The following is a 20,635-nucleotide window of genomic DNA, read 5'->3' on the forward strand; positions in this document are numbered from 1 at the left end:
AAGATTAATATAACTAAGAAGTGTGTAAAGTTTTAAGCGATAATCAAGAAACGTTTTTGAGATACGGTGCGACATGTGAAAAAAAACACACCCCTGTTTTAGTTACAAAGTGCCGTAACTCAAAAAGTTTAAATCTTATTTTCACCAAAAAGTATACAGATCATTTGACCATCATAAGAAACAACTTTATTAAGTTTCATGAAATTTGGATAAGTCGTTCTCAAGTTACGGTGCGACATGTTTACGCCGGACAGACGGACAGACGGACGGACGGACGGACGGACAGACGGACAGACGGACGGACGGACACCGGACATTTGTATACCATAATACGTCCCGTCAAAATTTTGACGGGCGTATAAAAAAACCCACCCCTGTTTTAGTTACAAAGTGCCGTAACTCAAAAAGTTTAAATCTTATTTTCACCAAAAAGTATACAGATCATTTGACCATCATAAGAAACAACTATATTAAGTTTCATGAAATTTGGATAAGTCGTTCTCAAGTTACGGTGCGACATGTTTACGCCGGACAGACGGACAGACGGACGGACGGACGGACGGACAGACGGACAGACGGACGGACGGACACCGGACATTTGTATACCATAATACGTCCCGTCAAAATTTTGACGGGCGTATAAAAACTACCTCGACCAAAAACTTTAACCTGAAGCGGGACGAACGAACGGACGAACAAACGAACGAACGAACGGAGGCACAGACCAGAAAACATAATGCCCCCCCTACTTTTGTAGGTGGGGCATAAAAATAAATTAAATTCTGAAGATAGTTAACTGAAATCCCTTCACAGTTTAATAAAAACAGTGTAGTCGTATGAATACCAATCTTACAGTAATCCACCAAAGACCAAAGACCAAAGATGTGAGCATACAAAGGTCCTCTAATGTTTGCTCATAAAGAATTACAAAACAAAGAAACAAAGTTAAAGAAAAATAATAAACATAGTATGGTAACAGACTAGAATATTAAATATATATACAGCTATAACATAACAATAATTATTAATCATCATTAGAATATAAAAGTATTAAATAAAAGAATGAAATAAAAATAACTGATGTATATAAAAAATAAAAAGTGATATAAATAATGAGTAAAATGAAAAATGAGTACTCAGCAAACTTAACTTTAGAAAATCAAAACAGGTGAGTTGCACCTTCATAGCTTGACTAGGGTTACACATATGTCATTCTATTATAGGGAACATTGTAGTCCCTTCGTAGCTTGACTAGGGTTACAAATATGTCATTTTATTATAGGGAACATTGTAGTCAATGTGACTATGTGTTTGTTAGCACTTCCAATATTAAGAAACATAAAAAAAAACCAAAAAAACTAGATTTCAACTTAAACCTACAGGTATGACAAATGAATGTATGAAGAAAGATGAAAACCTTAAAATCTACTTTTAAATTGATGTTTCATTACAATTTTGAGTATCTTAATCTTTTATGAATTTCATCTTTTTACCTCTTATTAGCTACCTAGTATATTATATAATACATGCAGAAGTTATCAGCTATTAAAACGTCCTTGACAACATATGGAATATAAACAGTTTAACACATGGAATGTTAAAAGTACTGGTCTTGGATATATATGTGTATAATATTACTGGCTTTATATATGTATATACTTATACTGACTATGTAAGAAAGCACATTGCTAGCACTTTGGCTGTAAAATTGGATAAATATGAATTAAATACATGGCACTTCTTTACAACATAAATGGCTTTAATGTATCCATGGCAACAAGTAATGATCAATTTTAATAAACCCAGATTTCTATAAACATAATTTACTATTAAATGATATCAATAACATATTTTGAATTTTTTATAAATATGTATTCTTCTTTTTTTTGCCAAAATTGTTTTAAAGCATTTCTTGCTTTAATATGTTGAAGAAATTTTATTTGAACATGAGTAAAGGTTAACTCAGGAAATTACTATAAATTCAACTGAGTTGCATTGTTTGGGGTTGACCAAAGAGGGATCCTAACAAAATTCTCTTCTATTTAAACAGCACTTAGATGTTAATATTAAGATGAAAATTATCCCCCTTGAATGAAGAAAATGATACATTATATTCTACAGAACTGTAACAATTATAGACCCGTCATTATAAAGCTAAATAAAAGAGTGCAACGAGAGAGTACACTATACATAGACAAATGTATGGATGAAGTAAAAGTAAAATGGATGAAAGTTATCCCCCTTGATTGAAGAAAATCAAACATTATAACTTCTAAAGTAACAAATATAGACCAGTTTTTAGAAAGCTAAAAAAGAGAGTTACTATGAAAGAGATTACATTCTACATTGACAAATATTTCTTCTTATGTATGGATGAAGTAAAAGTATAATAGATGTAAATTATCTCCCTTGAATGAAGAAAATCAGGCAATATAACTTTCCACAGAACTGTAACAATTATAGACCCGTCATTAGAAAGCTAAATAAAAAGAGAAACAATAAGAGAGTAAACTATCCGTAGACAAATTATTTCTTCTTATGTATGGATGGATGAAGAAAACACATTTTTTTTTATTAAAGAGCTTACCTATAATTAACAACAAATATTTCCATAAATGTTAACAAAATGTAATGATAAAAATAACAATAATATTGCACATGATTTCTGACCGCCACACGGAAGCCATTATAAAGTAAATATTGTTCTATATACATGACAACAACAACACATAGCATATAAACACAGTGGCTTAATACTTGTCACTTCAACAGTTTCATCAGATCTGTACTCATTAATATACCATATCCCTTTGTTTCTATTTTATATAGTGCATACATGCCATGGCATACACACCATATTCATCTATCATTAGGTATTCAATCAAACAAACTTTATATGATCAATTTGAAACTGAAAACAAGAAAATGTTATCATAATTTCAGAGTTTTGTCAAAAAATCAGAAAATGATTGTTTTTAAACCTAATTTATTTCTTCAATATACTATACTCAATAAGTCCACATCAAAACATCTATTTTAAATGTCTATAACAATTATATATGCAACATTGAAAATGTCATTTCTTTTCAAAAGATTTTTGACATGTTAATGTGTATTTTAAACCATAAACATTATATTTCTAACATTTATAAAAACTAACAAACAAGATATCACTAGTAACACAATTCTTAACAATATGTCATTCATTTTTCCAATCTTGAACATCATAACATTTATTTGTTCAGCAGATGATAAAATATTTTTGACATCCCCTCTATAAAACAACAATGTATACTCTAACAACCATGACACGTGTAAACCATATCTTATAAATTTTTGCATGATACATTTGAAGCAAAAAATATATATTTTTCACAATACAGATTTTTTATACAAATAGTTATAATTTTCTGATTCCCTTCGCTTAAAATTTCACAACAAATATCTTTTAAAAATTTACACCTAAATTATATTGCCTTACAACCAATTTTAAAATGTAATTAGCTATGGTAAAACATCATACACACAATTTTCACCTTGTACATATATATGTAAGTTGATAAAGTACATATCCCAGTAGAATAGGTTATCATTTATCTGTATATTTGTTGTTTGAGAACGTTTTCTATCCTCTCGTGTAACCATTTCATTATTCCAGAATCTTGACTAGAAATGTCAACATGGTTCCCAGAGAAAACAGTTCCTGTATTGTCCTGAAACAGATAATTACCAGGTCAAATAAATGGAAAGTAATTCAAAGCTTGAACATTCTTATTTTCACTTTTGTTTATACTTCTGTCCATGTAGACACTCCATATTCCAATGTTGACTTTTAAAAGAAAAAACATGCTCCAAAAAGTGATACAATGAAGAATAAATAAATTGCTTTTTTCCCTATTTATAAGGCTATATATTGACTTTTGAGCTGGGGGATACTGGCATTCAAAAGAAAGAAATAACTGGTGGAGAGTTGTCTCATTGGCAATCATACCACATCATCTTATATTTATCTACATATGTAATAATTACTTTACCTTTAATGTTATCACTATTTTCTTGTCTTCGTCCAGTAAGGCAGGTACTCCGATTATACTCTTTAACTCTATCTCCCATTCCACATCGTATCCACTGGAAAATCTATTCCTATCTAGGTACAGAATATGTCTGTTCAAATAGAAATAACAACTATTTATTACCCTATCTCTCATTTATATACTGATGATAATGGAAAACAGTGAGAACTTTAAACTGACAAAAAGTATCCTGCTTACTATAAAGAAAGCTATTATTTTTTTTCAAAATAAAGGATTGCATACTCTAGATTTATTAGTTGATATTCAATCTCTTTTTGTAACTATTAGAAAAAAAACTTCTCTGATTGATTGTTTCTTTAAAGTTTTAACACACATCTCTAGCATATTCAATACAAGATCAAATTTACTGAATTTCGGTCCTCAATGCTCTTCAACTTCATACTTTATTTGGCCTTTTTAACCTTTTTTGGATTGGAGCTTCACTGATGAGTCTTTTGTAGACGAAACGTGCGTCTGGTGTAAATAAAAAATTTAGTCCTGTTATCTATGATGGGTTTATTTACTATTAGTTGTGCATGTAGTGTTGTAAAGAACATCAGAGTATAAACACTGACCTGTTGGTTATAACAACCAAATCTGCTCTATCGTTATAACTAAGTGGAGCAAAATCTATAAATACATCTGTCTTGAAGTACATTCCTCCTTTCAATGTGTTAAGTAGATGACAGCCTCTGGCCATATACTGGGAAAATGGCTGCAAACCCTGAAATCATAGATGACAATTATTTATATTTAGCATAGAATTTTTTGGTTTGAGGTCAATGTGTGGATTGACATATTTTAAACCCTGTAACAAATCAAAGAGCTGAAAGCTCTGAAGAAAAATGACGCCACTGTCTCTAATATTGGGATAGTTTTTATGCAAGTCTTGATTTTCACATACCGTAATTAGTTTAACAATGCAACATGTCTCGTAAGCATATAATTGATATTCGTATATGTGTGTGTGTGAGGTGAAGGTGCCAACTGGCTGTTTTTTTTTAAGACAAATGAATAGGTCAAGACTACCTGAATTGTACAAATAAATACTGTAGAAAGGCTTCTATATTTCTCACTGGTACATAGGCTGAATCCGGGTCCGTTCGCGCCCATTCACGTTTGCGCCAACTCATGTTCGCCCCCTTTCACTTTCACACCCTACATGTTCGCAACTAATCTTAATTGGTTTTGTGTTTAATAACTCTGTAAGCAAGTGTTTTCTTATAAGTATAATTGTTGTCATTGTCTCAAAATAAAGTGAGACAGCATTTTTTTTTGTGTTGAATAAATCTTAATCATGTTTTGGATAGCGTATTGTTAAAGATAATAATAATCCTTTCTAAATAAAGTGGTATTTTGTCAACGTTTTATTTAGCGTGGAATAACTCTTAATCATGTTTTGGTTAGTGTATTGCTATACTTTGTTTCATTGACCTCTTTCATAATGAAGTGAGATTCTGACTATTTTTTTTTCTGTGTGTTGAATAAATTTTATCATGTTTTGGTTATAATAGTGGATTGCTATATTTTGGTTCCTATATTTTATTGTTTCGTTGTTTCAGATCAAAGGGCTTAAAAACAATTATCTTTTGTGTTTTTCCTTTAAAATCTTCAATGTTTTACTCATACCAAGCTATAAATACATTCAGTATTTACACCAAAGCAATTTAAAACAACAATCATGATTTTCCAATTATTCAACTTGAATTTGAATTAAAATTGGGCGCGAATGAGTAGAGTGGGAACGGACCTTGGGTGTGAACGTGCGAGGTGCGAAAGTGTATTGGGCACAAACAGACCTGATACCACATAGTCTGAACCCCCTTCTCCCACAAAATATGAAGTAAATTAAAAACAAATTGTTCAGAGAACAATTGAAGTCTTTCCACTAGAAAAGATCTATTTTTATATTGAAATATGAAAAATCAGTTTAAAATGTTAGTTCCTATGGCTTTATGACGTCCTATTAACCTATGACCTTGACCTCAATTTCAAGGTCACAAACCATGGACCTTGAATCAAAATATCCTAGGTCTTTAATATGTTTGGTTAATGAGTACTACCACTTGACGCGTAATTTTAAATGTAAGATGGACAAAAACTCCCTTTTATTGTATGCGCAGCCTTTCAACCAAAATATACAAGTAAGGACATGTCGCAACTAATAATTTATGAAAAATTATTTGTCAAAATGTCATACAGTATTTGAAAAGAAGTGAAAATAAGCCAAAATCAAAATTTATAATATGACCTTGACCTTTGACATTGACCTCATTTTCATTTTTAGTACCAATGACCTCATGAAGACCCTAGGTCTCTATCAGTTATGGTTTACCAGTTGAAAATGCATATCGCTTGAATCAAATGAAAAAGGGGGAATAACTCTCATATGGAGTCCCCATAGAGCTATGGTTCAAACAAATATTCTTATCCTAAATATGTAACGAGCAATTTGGTAAAATAAAATCTTTTACGGTTACGAAGGAGAGGTGGCCACAAGAAAAACAGTGTTTGGGGAGATAACTCTTACAACGTAATGTATTTTGTTATAACTACATTTGATATATGTTTCATTATAATACTTTATTCTGATTGGCTAACTGCACATCACATGTTATTCCTCAAGCAATTGCATCACTCAATAAAACTTTTCATTCATGATAACACGTGGTCCCACAATAAAGTGCACAGATGAATTGAATAAAAAAGTAAAAAAATTCGTGTTTTCATGATCCTAGCTAAAAAAAGTAATTATAAGTATTGAATGTTTCTTTTTGTAACCTCATAGGGTTGCAAAAGTGTTGACCGTGTGCACATTTTTAGAATGAAGCGCTTACGCGCTTCATACAAAAAGTACTTCGGTCAACGCTTTTACACCTCAATGAATTTACAAAAAAAAAGCATTCAATACTTAAATGCAGTTGTAAATTTTTAAAGCAAAAAGAGTTAATACTAACTTTCACTTTTTTGGATGTTCATGTACATTTTGTATGTATTTATTTTTCTCAACTACATGATTTTTTTGGTGTATTTTTAATGATATATATGAGTAGTCCAAATAATTATTACATCTGGCAAGGCTTTTTAAATTTTATTCTGGGACACCTTCCTATGACCACAAGGCTATGTTAATTTTTTTCTGGGACGCCTTCTTAGGAAGCCTTCCTACGAACGTCTTAGGAAGGCGTCCCAGAAAAAAATAAAATAGCCTTGTCAGACGTCATTATTATTTGGACTAATACATGAGATATTGGATATTTTTATGCATTATTTAACCAGTTGAGTCTTTTACAGGATTGTTTGTTTAATGCTGTTTAAACATTACTGAAAAAAAACACCTTAAATTTGCTAATTATTTGGCATGAAAGTTTGATTTATTAAAAGGGACTCATAGTTTTCCATTTAATTTTAATAATTGTCTAATGGTTAAAACAATAGCTTCGTTGTTTACTTTTATACACAACAACATATTCACTTTGGTTTCGTTGTTTACCTAATATTCACTATGTACTTGGTAACAGTTATTAATTAATTGAATAGAAAATATTATAATAAATATTATTGGAAGCCGAATTGACGTCAAATAGGTGCCGATTTGACTAGATGCGAATTTAACCAGGTGCCGACTTGACTTGTACGTTTCAATTCCTCTGCGATCGTTTGCGGTATTTTCTTGAGAAAACCTATTTTCCATCATCAAAGAGAAGAAGAAACTGCTTGAAATGATTCCCGAACGCTTCGTGATTGTTAAAATAAGTTTAATTCACTCAAAAAACAATTTTAAAACTTGCGATGTTTAAACAGGAAGTTTCAAAAGCACGTGTAAAAGAAGAAATTAACCGGTGAGAGTGGAAATCCGTACATAACATATATCACTATAGTACGACTTTTAAAGCAAAACAGTTTCATCCTTTTGTAAAACAGTCTTAAATATACCTATCACATTAATGTTTGAAGGGTCTTAAGCTTATTCAAACCATATAAGTCGGTATGAAACACCAAAACGGAATGATAATAACCGATTACGTTTTGTAGTTTACAAAATTCTGGACTGGTTCCTGACATAATAGTACGACTTTTAAAGCAAAACAGTTTCATCCTTTTGTAAAACAGTCTTTAATATACCTATCACATTAATGTTTGAAGGGTCTTAAGCTTATTCAAACCATATAAGTCGGTATGAAACACCAAAACGGAATGATAATAACCGATTACGTTTTGTAGTTTACAAAATTCTGGACTGGTTCCTGTCAAACTACAACACTTTGTTCGCCTGTAGTGGAATACAAACAGGAACCAGTTAGTTTGTAAACTGGTTCCTGGCTGATTACTACACAATGCTCATGCATATTAATGATAACACAAGCACATTCCAGTTTGTATTGAAATTAGTAAATACGAAACCAAGCGCGGTAGGCAGAGAAATCAGGTCGGCAGTTATGGAACAATGACTGCGTCATTTTCCAAAAACTAACACTTTTTCTATTCAAGTATATATATACAGCATTCAGTCATTGTTCGTATAGTGTTCTGGTATCATTCTGACAACATTTTTATAGCATTCATTCAATGTTCAGTGATTGTCCATACATACTTCATTTAGCGTATGGTATATAGTATAGCTTAGGTTATGATATACATCATTGTTAGGTGTATGGTACATGTCATCATTTAGGGAATAATTAATGGTATCGTTCAACTCTTTGTTTAGGGTATGGCCTATGTTTACTGTACCTTAATGATATGATGTATGTCATTTGAAAGACATACACTAAACCATGGGATATATGTTGAAAGAGCTTTTGTGGTAGGGTTTATGATATGTACTACATTTGGTCAGTGCTTTGATCTGTGTTCTGAAGTATATGCACATTTTTTAGGGATCGTTCGTACATGTTTGGGCTATCATTTGCATTGTTATCTTTTAGCAGCCTCATTCTGACTTTTCATACGAATGACTTTTTCTTACCCTGTACGGATTGACATATCTTGGCAGCCTCATTCTGACAATAAATCCACCATCCATTTCTGCTGTTCTAAAATATAAAATAAACTACATTGATAAAGCAATAATACAAAATTGATCATAACCACATAACCCCTAGTGTTTGCAATCAAGATCATGATAGCTATGCCCATGACTTTTTTTTTTTAAAGAAAATAGCAGAATACTGACTTCACTGCAAATAATTGGTGAGAATGCTGAAAGAATTTTCATATAAAATTTAAGAACAATTCTTCTTTAAAAGGATATACAAAACAACAAAATGCAAAGTTGAACTAAAGAGGTCACTCATTAATATGCATCTAAAACCACAAAATATTTCATTATCAGCAAGCTTGCTAAAAATGTTGATATGATATCTTGGAAGAATGGAATGAGAAATAAGAGAGAATGGAAGGGCAAACCTATATAACACTAAGGGACATGGGCTAAAAGGTATTATAATTATATCTGACCTTCTAACTCCATCAAATGCCAAGCTGACTAGATCTAAGACTCCTCCTATAGGCTGTGTTATCAAGCCTAGCAGTCCTTTACCAATTCCTTTAAAGAATCCTTCAACCCCGTCCTCTGTAGCACCTATAAACAGAATACAAATTTTATTACTTTCATTCAGATCTTACATCTCTTTCTCCTATTTCTAAATATAAAGTCAAATTCATGAAAATAAAGTCAAATTCATTAATTTCATATCAAATGAAACTATACACTATGCATTCATTTATTTTTGTGGGTGCAAACTTTTGTGGATTGAGTGAAATTTTGTTTTTTTGGGAAAATTTGATTTCATAGTTGGCCGAAGTCTGCGAAGAAGTATATCAAAATTTTCTACTGCCTTAAATTCCCAGGTTCAGGTTTAACCACGAAATCCAAGAAAATTGGTATACCACAAATGATAATGAGTTCAAATCAGGTCTTAACTATGCCACATTAAAACTACCTCATCATGAAAGACCCTGCTGAAATATGAAGACCAATGTCATATATTCTCTGAGGCTTTACTCAAGATCTGCACAATATGTGACTCTCCAACCAGTTAAAATATGACAGTGTAGTAAATCTCTGTGTTGATGTATGAATTCAACATATGGCCTGTAGACATGCTTGACCTGATCTTTTATGGGATCCAGGAGTCGGTTTCACAAAAAAACTTACAGTGACTTGACTGTAAGTGTTGCTATCCATCAATTGCAATTCATTCAAAATTTTGACCTAATTGCAATTTGTTTTATTAAACCAAATTGTTCAAATGGTCAGAAATTTGAACCAACTGCTGTAGAAAACCACAGTCAAGTCGTGAAAGTGCAAGGTGATAAAATAAAACATACTTACAATCCTATAAGACTTTAACTCCACTTTAATGATGGTATTACTAAATCAGTCTATCAATCTGTATAGTTATATTATAGCCATTACCATACTAAAGGTGAACTGTTTTATTTTTAATTGCTATAAAAATGTCCAAACTAAGCTTTTAGTTTTTCTTTCGAAAAGTATTCTATATTCATAAGAATCACACATTATGTGAATAAAAACATTTCATATTCAGTAAAATATTTGTGAAATTGCAATATGTTTGTAGGAAGGGGAGATAATCTTTTTTGGTTTCAAAAAGTCTTTATTCAAAAGAATAGTATTTTAGGTTATCTCCCCAAGGAAACTTATCAATAGCATATTGTTATTTCGCACGTTTTTTACTGAATATTTGATGTATTATTTTAAATGATATATGATTCTTATAAATATAAAATCCTTTTGGAAAGAAAAACTATATAAAAGCTTAGTTTGGACATTTTTATAGCAATTCAAAATAAAACATTTTACCTTTAGTATGGTAATGGCTATAATATAACTATACAGATTGATAGACAAATTTAGTAATAACATCATTAAAGTGGAGTTATGGTGACTTGAGAAACACCGATATCACTCAGATTACAATTCTACCTTGACAGGTAAGTTTGTATCTAGCCTATAAAATACTTATTTAGCCTTGAGAATTGAAAGGTCAGTTTATCCCATTCATACAAAAGAAGTTGGTAAAATTGGCTTCATGCCATTTACCTTGTCCAAAATTAAGGTCACTTTATTGTTATTGTGATATTGTTAAAGTACAAAAGAACCCTATATTCTGACCAATGCTTAAACTTTGTGCATCTTGATTCAATTGTTCAAAATATGTTAATGTTGAAATTTAGGGGTTACTTTCGGCCTTTTTTTACGTGTTAGTTTTCTTTTCAGATATAAAAAAACTATCGGCTTTATAGAAATAGACTCTGCTTGCAGGTTCTCTTGTTTTTTGTTTACACCAAATTCTAAAGGATTATAATTTAGTTGCAAAATATTCTAAACGAGAGCTGATTTTTTTTTTATCTTTTAATGTGAATTGAAGGTTAAATAATTATAATGTGAATTAGAATGAAGAAAACATCTTGGTCCCAAAAAAAATCATCAATCAGGATATGAAATTCCAAATATTAATTTATTATACTAAAATCAGTTCATATAGAATAAACTTTTAAGATTTTATTGATTCCTTTTAAATTGAAATCTCAAGCCACTGTTTTGCAGGTTTAGATCATGCCCCAACAGAAAACCAATAAATATGACAGTACAATGTACTCTAAGCATTAACACATAAGGTCAGTGTGAAATAGACATCTAGGGCAGTAGCAAACTGTTAGTTATACCAAACCAGTTTGACTAGATCTCTAGTTTAAAACCAGTTTGACTAGATGTGTAGATTATTCTTGGAATAACAATGGTGTGGCCTATATTTTGACAAGGTAAATAACATGAGGACCTGGATGGGTTTTTTAATACCTGTATTCTTTACAGTTTTAGGGCATTTTCTTTTAATAGCCTTGAAATAACTCTCATTCTGTAAAATTCTCATGAAAATGATTTTACTATTTAGTCTTTCTGTTACAAGATTATTTATCAATTATGTTCATTGATCATGATTATATTATCAGTATGCCTTACAGTTACCTAAGTTACCTTTTTATTATGCACAGTTATTCTTTATACTTTTGCACTGCAGTAAATTATTCTCTATTCTTTATTTTGATGTTCATTTTCTATATTCTCTATTATTTTTTGTTGCTATTACATGTATTCTCTATTCTGTAAACCCCATTCTGACCCTCATAGGTAAACTTCTTTTGTATGCATGGGATAAACTGACCTTTCAATTCTCAAGGCTAAATAAGTATTTTATAGGCTAGATACAAACTTACCTGTCATGGTAGAATTGTAATCTGAGTGGTATTGGTGTTTCTCAAGTCACCATAAAGTCTTATAGGATTGTAAGTATATTTTATTTTATCACCTTGCACTTTCACATTTTGACTGAACAATTTGTTCAATATTCTGACCAGTTGAACAATTTGATTTTATAAAACAAATTGCAATTTGGTCAAAATTTTGAATGAGTTGCAATTGGTGGATAGCAACACTAACAGTCAAGTCACTGTAAGACTAAGATTGGTCTAAGTAATGAACTTAATATCAATCTAAGGCCGTGTTCACACCAAAAGCCATGTACAGTAAACATGTTTACATTTAGTGTAATGCAATGTACACTGGTTTCACATTAAATTTGGACACATCTATAAACCTTGTTTAATTACCTGTACATAAGATTTGTTGACACTTGTAAACTATATGTCACTTAAATGTTCATTACGTAGAACCGAATGCAAAATTTTCAAACAACTTTTCTAGCAGTAAGAGAACGACCATTTGACTTCAAAAAGGGGGATGTTTTTTTTTTCAAAAAAAATATTTTGATCCCCAATTTGATAAAAAAAATATTCTGGTCATAGAATTGATAAAAAAAATATTCTGAATCCAGAGTTTCCCCATAAATTACAGTGTTAAATATTGAAAAAGTTATTTGACTGCTGGCATCTAAAAATCTGAATAAAAACGTTCAAATCTGACTCAGGACCCACCCCCCTTTTTCAAATTAAGTGGTTGCTCCTTTATGAAAGCCATTTTGACGACTTGCAGTAGTTGAAAATACTAAAGATGTCTCGATTATGCATTAAAAAGCGTAGGCCGCAGCAGTGTGCTTACAGACAAAGAAAAAGGTTTGAGATGTTAAGGATCACTACATGTATTTTTTATCTTTTCTGTTTCTTTCAAATGCTATGTCTTCTCCAAGGAGTATTTAAAAAAGGGAGATGTTGATGTTTTTTTTTTTACTTCTAAGCTTATTATAAACGGATCTGAGATACTAGACAAACAATACAATTTACCTCACACTTTTTTTAGTAATGCATTTGAGAGTGAATCGTTTTTTAAGTAAAGACCAGTGGCAACTATTTCAGTGTACGTCCATTAGATTCGAGAAGACCTTTTCAAATGAATTATTTGTTCGGCAATGATGATGCTTTGAGTCTTAATTAAGGGTTAATAAAGCTACCTAAAGGTTTTTTTTAACAAATAATTATATCAAGTTGAGACAAATATTTCTGTAAAGAACTTTATTAATAATTGTTAAAAATATCAATTTTATTCAAAAATTATTCCTTTCTTAAATATACTTGGTAAAATTAAAGTTATAAATGCCTACACTTAACCTACACAATGCCTACACTGACTATCGACTGCATGTAGACAAAACATGATTTAAACTACACGTAAACATTGAGTTTTATCAATGGGAACGTATTTGTGTTTAGTTTACGTGTGAGTTACACTTACACAAAACCGAGTTTAGGCCGATGTGAACATGGCCTAAGTCATAAGTGTTTTTGTGAAATCAAATCCAGATTAATTTCTGTTACATTCTATATTTCATATCAGAGAATTCCATCCATGGTTAATTTATAAGGTCTGGGTGCCTGTTCAGACTTACCATGTAGGGGGTCTAGAACAATTCCTGTTAGTCCATATTTAATACCAGATAGGAATCCCTGTCCAGCAAGAGCTAAGCTGTGTGGTAAATCTCTTGGTGGCTGGTTTTGCCTTCTTTGTCTTTTCTGTAAGAAGATTTAAATCAGTTTTTCATCAATAAACTAATTATATCAATGGTCTATAGAAAATTTTAATTTTTTTTCATGAATTTGTTATTGTGGATATTAAATTCAGAAGTAAAGGTTTAATCACAATGTCACAATTTACTGTAAAAAAAATCTTGAACATTTGTGATGTCATAATGCTTAGTTTAACACCTCACAGTAAGAGTTAATTGTACATGACATTATTTATGTGGATTGACATGGGCGCATTTGGGGATTAAAATGTTTTACGTTTGCGCGCAGCTTTTGATTACATTTGCACGCATTTATCTTACAGGTAAACTTAAGTTAAAAAAAAGGGTATATAGTCATGATAATGAAATATGAATAATATAAAATTTCATTAACTTTTAAAATATATTTTAATCATATGTTGTTCATATTGTATTCTAAGACAAAATATAAAGGGTGCATGATAAATTCTGTTATAACTTAAGGCATACATGTAACTTCATTGCGAATTTTTCAGGGTGCTCAAGTACCCCGAATAGTGATCTCTTTAAAATTCGTAAATAATTTATTGTAAGTTAGATTGTAAAGTTTTGTTAAGTAACGGACATTTGAAGTTTTTTTTTGATAGCAAATCGGGGGAGAAAATCATTAGTATGTGATGAGTATAAAAATTTCCGGATTGATAGAATATAATGCAACCGACTTATTCTGCTTGTATCCAACTTCTAACTCCTCGTGGGTGAGTAGGTCATTTAGTCTAACTGAAAGGGTACTTTTACTTAAAATAATTGAATAAATTCATAGATAAATAAGAGTTATTGCCTAAGCTTACCTGAGTTTACCTGTCAAATAAATGCGCGCAATAGTAATGAAAAGCTGCGCGCAAACGTAATGATTTTTGCGCGCAAATGTAATGGTAATGCGCGCAAACGTAATGCACCGATTGACATTGGGTCAACTGTAGTAACTCAGTCATAAAACATTCCTCAAAACTATTCATATATTATGCATAACTCAGATAAGTGATGCATACATATGAAAAAAATGCCAGCAAATAAATTCCTGTTTTTAACTGAAAACATCCTCTCATTACATAATTAATAAAATATTTTTCTTTAAAAAGAGCCTGAAATTTATACTAGAAAATATACATACTCTCTGGAATTCCTCATCAAATGACATGTATGCAAAGGCGTTCCCTAGCGACCCAGTTACCCTGGCAACTGAATTTGATGTTCCTCCTATAGAAGATAAAATAGTGCATTAAAATTTGTAATTTTTGATTGAGTAAAGCCTTCCAATTTATATGTTATAGTGTGTCTTCTATGTTGTGATGTTATTCTTTTGTTTCAGAAAAGGGAGAAGGTTTGGTACCATTAAATCCTGCTGCAAATGTTTGCACCTGTCCTAAGTCAGAAATCTGTTGTACAGTAGTTGTCGTCTATTTCTGTGATTCATACGTGTTTCACGTTTCTCGTTTTTATATAGATTAGACTGTTGGTTTTCCCATTTGAATGGTTTTACACTAGTAATTTTTGGGGCCCTTTATAGCTTGCTGTTCGTTGTGAACCAAGGTTCCGTGTTGAAGGCCTTACCTTGGCCTATAATGGTTTACTTTTATAAATTGTTACTTGGATGGAGAGTTGTCTCATTGGCACTCACACCACATCTTCCTATATCTATTTGAGTAGTAAAACAATATTTAAAAAATTATTTATGAAAGGAAAGCACTTATTTACTGAAACATTCAGAAGGCCAAATGCATATTAGCGTATAATTATTCATAAAAATAAGACGTGGTATGATTGCTAAATGAGACAACCCTCCACCATAGACTGAATGATGTAGAAGTTAATGATTATTGGTTATTGTATGGCCTTGGCCTTCACCCTCCACCATAGACTGAATGATGTAGAAGTTAATGATTATTGGTTATTGTATGGCCTTGGCCTTCACCCTCCACCATAGACTGAATGATGTAGAAGTTAATGATTATTGGTTATTGTATGGCCTTGGCCTTCACCCTCCACCATAGACTGAATGATGTAGAAGTTAATGATTATTGGTTATTGTATGGCCTTGGCCTTCACCCTCCACCATAGACTGAATGATGTAGAAGTTAATGATTATTGGTTATTGTATGGCCTTGGCCTTCACCCTCCACCATAGACTGAATGATGTAGAAGTTAATGATTATTGGTTATTGTATGGCCTTGGCCTTCACCCTCCACCATAGACTGAATGATGTAGAAGTTAATGATTATTGGTTATTGTATGGCCTTGGCCTTCACCCTCCACCATAGACTGAATGATGTAGAAGTTAATGATTATTGGTTATTGTATGGCCTTGGCCTTCACCCTCCACCATAGACTGAATGATGTAGAAGTTAATGATTATTGGTTATTGTATGGCCTTTAACAATGAATGAAACCCAAAATGTATAGTAAGCTATAAATGAGAAATGTAAAACAACTAATGGCTGCTTGATTGATGACAAAAACAATAGCTATTGCAATGTATAGAACAAAGTAAATCACACATACTGATTCCATGTATGAACCTGGTAAATCTATTAGGATTATATGATATAGTTTCATATTCATTAATTCTATATATCCTATTACCTTGAAAAATATTGATCTGCTTGTCTATAAATAAAATTGAAAGGATATGAATGTCTGTGTTATTAGAATAAGGTGTTTTTACTTACCTACGATATGGCTGATGGCACTCTGGAATCCTCGAGCCATGTTTTCTGAAAAGTTCTCATCACCTCTCAAAGTATCCTGTAAAATAGTATGTAAGAATTTCTTCTCATTTTTCTGTTTTCTATCCTATTTAACGCTATAATTAGGTGTACAAAATTGCAAATTTAGAATTTATGTATCCTGCTTTTTTTTTGGACATAAAATAATTTACTACATATATATTCTTTTCCATTAATCTTTTAACTGTTAAATCAATCCTAATATAACTCTATTGCCCCATGTCTATTTTCTCAATTCATTTAACCTGATTTACAGCTAGGAAAGAACCAAACCAGAGGATTCTCCATGATATTAATTGTGAGTAAATTAATACACAATATTTTTTATTTTCAAATAAAACAAATTGAAATCAAAATCAAAACTTTACAGCAATATGAATTTAAAGTAAAATAAATATGGAATGTGTCTATGGGGCACAGATCAATGATGTGGCTTGTATATCATATAAAGACTTATCATATAAAGATATAAAAGGACATAACTGAAGAACGGTGAAAGTGACGTTACCCAAAATTGGACTTGATCTAAATTTTGCCAGGTTTGTACAAGTCTCATACCATTTGGTTGAGGCAAACTAAAGTTGGAAAAAGGAAACCAACTTTGGGATTTATGAACAGACAAGGGTAAAACTTAATGCCCACTCCGCTATGACAGGAGCATCAAAACATAAAGGATCTATATAAGTCAACCTATTATGAGAAAAAAATCATTCCCTATGTCTACAGAAATAAAAAGTTAGACACACTGTTTTGCTAAGAATAATCTATTACCAATAAGGTACAGAAATGCCTTACCATGACAGGTTCATAAAACAATTCACTGACACCTGTGGTTAGATCTTTAAACAGTCCGTATGGATTACCCAGGACATCTAGACCCAGTATGATAACATACAACTGCATCATCAACTGTTGTCTGTAATGTGCTAAGGCCAATGACCACATCTGATCTCTAGTGATGTGTAATCCCTTCTGTTCAAAATGTACCATTCTGTCAAAATAATAGATGGATCAGAAATAAATAAAACAACACATAAAGCACAATATACCTGCAGTGGCGGTTCCCTTTTTGTAAGGGGGGGGGGGGGGCCTGCTGACTGACCTAAAAGGGGGGGGGGGCCACTCCAGGCACTTTTCAGTGATTTCCTATATAATTAAACAAATTGTTCCCACGAAAGGTGGGAGGGACCCAAGGCTCCCCCTGGATCCTCCTATGACCTGGCTTTTAAAGTTACCCATATAGTATGGGTTTTTTTATTGTTGAAGGAGTATGGTGGCCTATAATTGATTATGTTTACTTTATTTGAACTCTGGTGGAGGGTTGTCTCTTTGGCAATCATACCACATCTCTTTATTTTTGTATTAACTCCAGGGTTTGTTGTTCATATCTTTATAGAATGTTATAAAATTCCTCCATTGTCCAGTACTTAATATAGCAGTATACATGGGAGTTGCACATTCTAGTATCCCTCATTAATAATGTTAATATATCTTATAAGGTATAATCACTTACTTAAGTTCATTGTCTTTGATTTCAGTCAAAGTAGCTCCTACTGAATTCCTTAGGAACTCCTTTATATCTGAGGCTAAAGATGGCTGATCTTCTCCACAAGTATGAGGTGTTCCAGACAAGGAGAAACTTACATTCAACTAAAATATATCAAGCAGAGTTGAAAAGTACAAGAGAAAAAGATTCTGCAACTCTTGATGCAATTTGTGAATCGATCTTTCAGTTCCCTATTTATAGATATACGAAGATGTGATATGAGTGTCAATGAGACTACTCTTCATCCAATGAACAATTGTCCACAATATAAGATTTTGTTATTTTTACATTTTCAACTATTTTTAACAAAGATTCACTTAGATATACTTTTTAGTGTATCAATAACATTAATAGATAATAGTGTAATTATGCTATTTTGTGAAGGTCATATACACAACTAATTTCAATCTGAAATCACTCCATTATGATGATGCTAGAAATGTTTCAAAATTACCTTGATTGGGGAAATCTTGAAAAATTCAAAAAATATACGATCTGGTAGACTGGAAGCCTGAAATGACAAAACAAAACATTTGTAATGACAACCAACACTGTCTTTAATTGTTTTTCACAATTAACTTTTTTTACAACAATCGTCACATAGAAATCTATGCAGTAATGGGATCAATCTTGTGAAAACATGGATAACATCTTAAATCAAATTCAATTATGTCTAATTTTACCCTTCAAATACGCTTGCCTAAATATAATGGAAGCCTGTATAATTCATAATGAAACAAATCTTGTAATTAATCTTAAACTGCTTAAATTATTATTTACCATAACATCAGCTATTTCATGGAGGGGTCTCTGAGCCATCAACAAGTCTGATCGTAATCTCTCACTCTGAAATTATAAATCAACAAATGTAAACATATCAATTTCCATTTTAATGTTATAACACAAAGAAGCTAAATATCCACTTGTTAAGGTGGTACCCAACACTTTCACTAAAATTAATTTGGCTCGTTTAATTTTCATAAAATTTTGTCAAAGTATTTACTTTGACCCTTTAACAAAAATACAAAAATTTCAAAAATTTTAAACCAACCGTTTTGTCAGAAAAATTACACTGGTTATATAGCAGTTTGACAAACACCAATTTTGATCATTGAGAAGCTTAATATTCCTTTTACAACACAACGTAATTAAAACGTTAAGCTGACTTTACAGAGTTATCTCCCTGTAGTGTTAGGTACCACCTTAAACAGATAAAATATTTTTGAATTTTCAAGATGCAGAGATTTATTGTTAGTAAAATCAAAGCTGGACTTTTTCTGATTTTTTAAATATATCAATAACGTAATCCTAGGCAAATCTGAATAAGTTTATTACTGAAAATTAAACATACCAAGAACAATAGTCACAAGTGTCTAAATTACAGAATATGTACATGAAGGTTGTAAATTTAGCTTGATAATAAAATTTCCCAAGTCCAGCAAAATGTGAAAAAAATCTTTAAACAATTGCAAATACATGTATATAGAATGTGCAAAACTATTTGCACAATTTTTCTGTGAAGTCTTAGGTATATTGGATGAGCAGTGTTGGTGAAGTCAAAATTAACTAATTCAAAATGTGGGGTAAAATAAAAATAAGTTCCTGGAACAGTTAAAACTCAACTTCAATGACATGCATTTTCCTACTGCAAAACATGTTCACTAAAACTGCAAACTAAATAAATACTTCAGTTTCAATATACAATATATAGATAGAGCTCAAATCTGCTCATCAATAGAGAATATTGAAAAGATGTATTTCTTTCTTTTACATTGACAAAACACTGAGAAGGCTGTTTAAAGATATTGTAAATTTAACTGTACTGATTTTACTTTAACTTCATGTCTCAGGCATGATTTAAGTTTTTTTTTTTAATCGTAAAAAAAATAACTCATGAATAATGAATAGACCCTTCTAATGATGATTCTGGTTAATCTGAGCCAAACCAACACATTAGTTTAAAAAATGGTGATTTAAAATAATATGTTTCAGCTAAAAAAGCAAGCATCAAAGCAGAGTTCATAGAACAATTCATTGCTAGAGCAGAAGTTATAATATAATAAATGGAATTTATACTGTAAGTACATTTCTTTACTGGCCAGTTCAAAATATATATACACTTGAAATACTGTAAAAAAAAATTCCAATTCTATTTGTCTAATGCCAAAATCTGTAGTGGGATACTGGAAGATATTAACTTGTTCTGTTTTCTGTCAATTTTAAAATACCATTGGATTCATTGCTTTAATGATATGCTACATTTA

The 20,635-nt window shown here is 31.4% G+C and overlaps 1 protein-coding gene across 1 annotated transcript in view; it reads right to left on the reverse strand.

Moving 5' to 3' along the window:
* Window positions 1-794: 794 nt before the first annotated feature.
* LOC143048689 (intermembrane lipid transfer protein VPS13A-like) overlaps window positions 795-20,635 on the reverse strand; it is a 153,952-nt gene continuing 134,111 nt past the window's right edge. Inside the window, exons 78-89 of the mRNA XM_076222496.1 lie at window positions 19,152-19,217; window positions 18,826-18,882; window positions 18,339-18,475; window positions 17,621-17,816; window positions 16,769-16,844; window positions 15,213-15,298; window positions 13,943-14,066; window positions 9,534-9,657; window positions 9,043-9,109; window positions 4,649-4,797; window positions 4,035-4,164; window positions 795-3,713 (exon numbers count right to left, since the gene is read on the reverse strand). Coding sequence (XP_076078611.1) covers window positions 3,594-3,713; window positions 4,035-4,164; window positions 4,649-4,797; window positions 9,043-9,109; window positions 9,534-9,657; window positions 13,943-14,066; window positions 15,213-15,298; window positions 16,769-16,844; window positions 17,621-17,816; window positions 18,339-18,475; window positions 18,826-18,882; window positions 19,152-19,217 — 1,332 coding nt within the window. The 3' untranslated portion in view covers window positions 795-3,593. The remainder of the gene's footprint in view (window positions 3,714-4,034; window positions 4,165-4,648; window positions 4,798-9,042; window positions 9,110-9,533; window positions 9,658-13,942; window positions 14,067-15,212; window positions 15,299-16,768; window positions 16,845-17,620; window positions 17,817-18,338; window positions 18,476-18,825; window positions 18,883-19,151; window positions 19,218-20,635) is intronic.

This window comes from Mytilus galloprovincialis, chromosome 10, assembly GCF_965363235.1.
Source record: "Mytilus galloprovincialis chromosome 10, xbMytGall1.hap1.1, whole genome shotgun sequence".
NCBI lineage: Eukaryota > Metazoa > Mollusca > Bivalvia > Mytilida > Mytilidae > Mytilus > Mytilus galloprovincialis.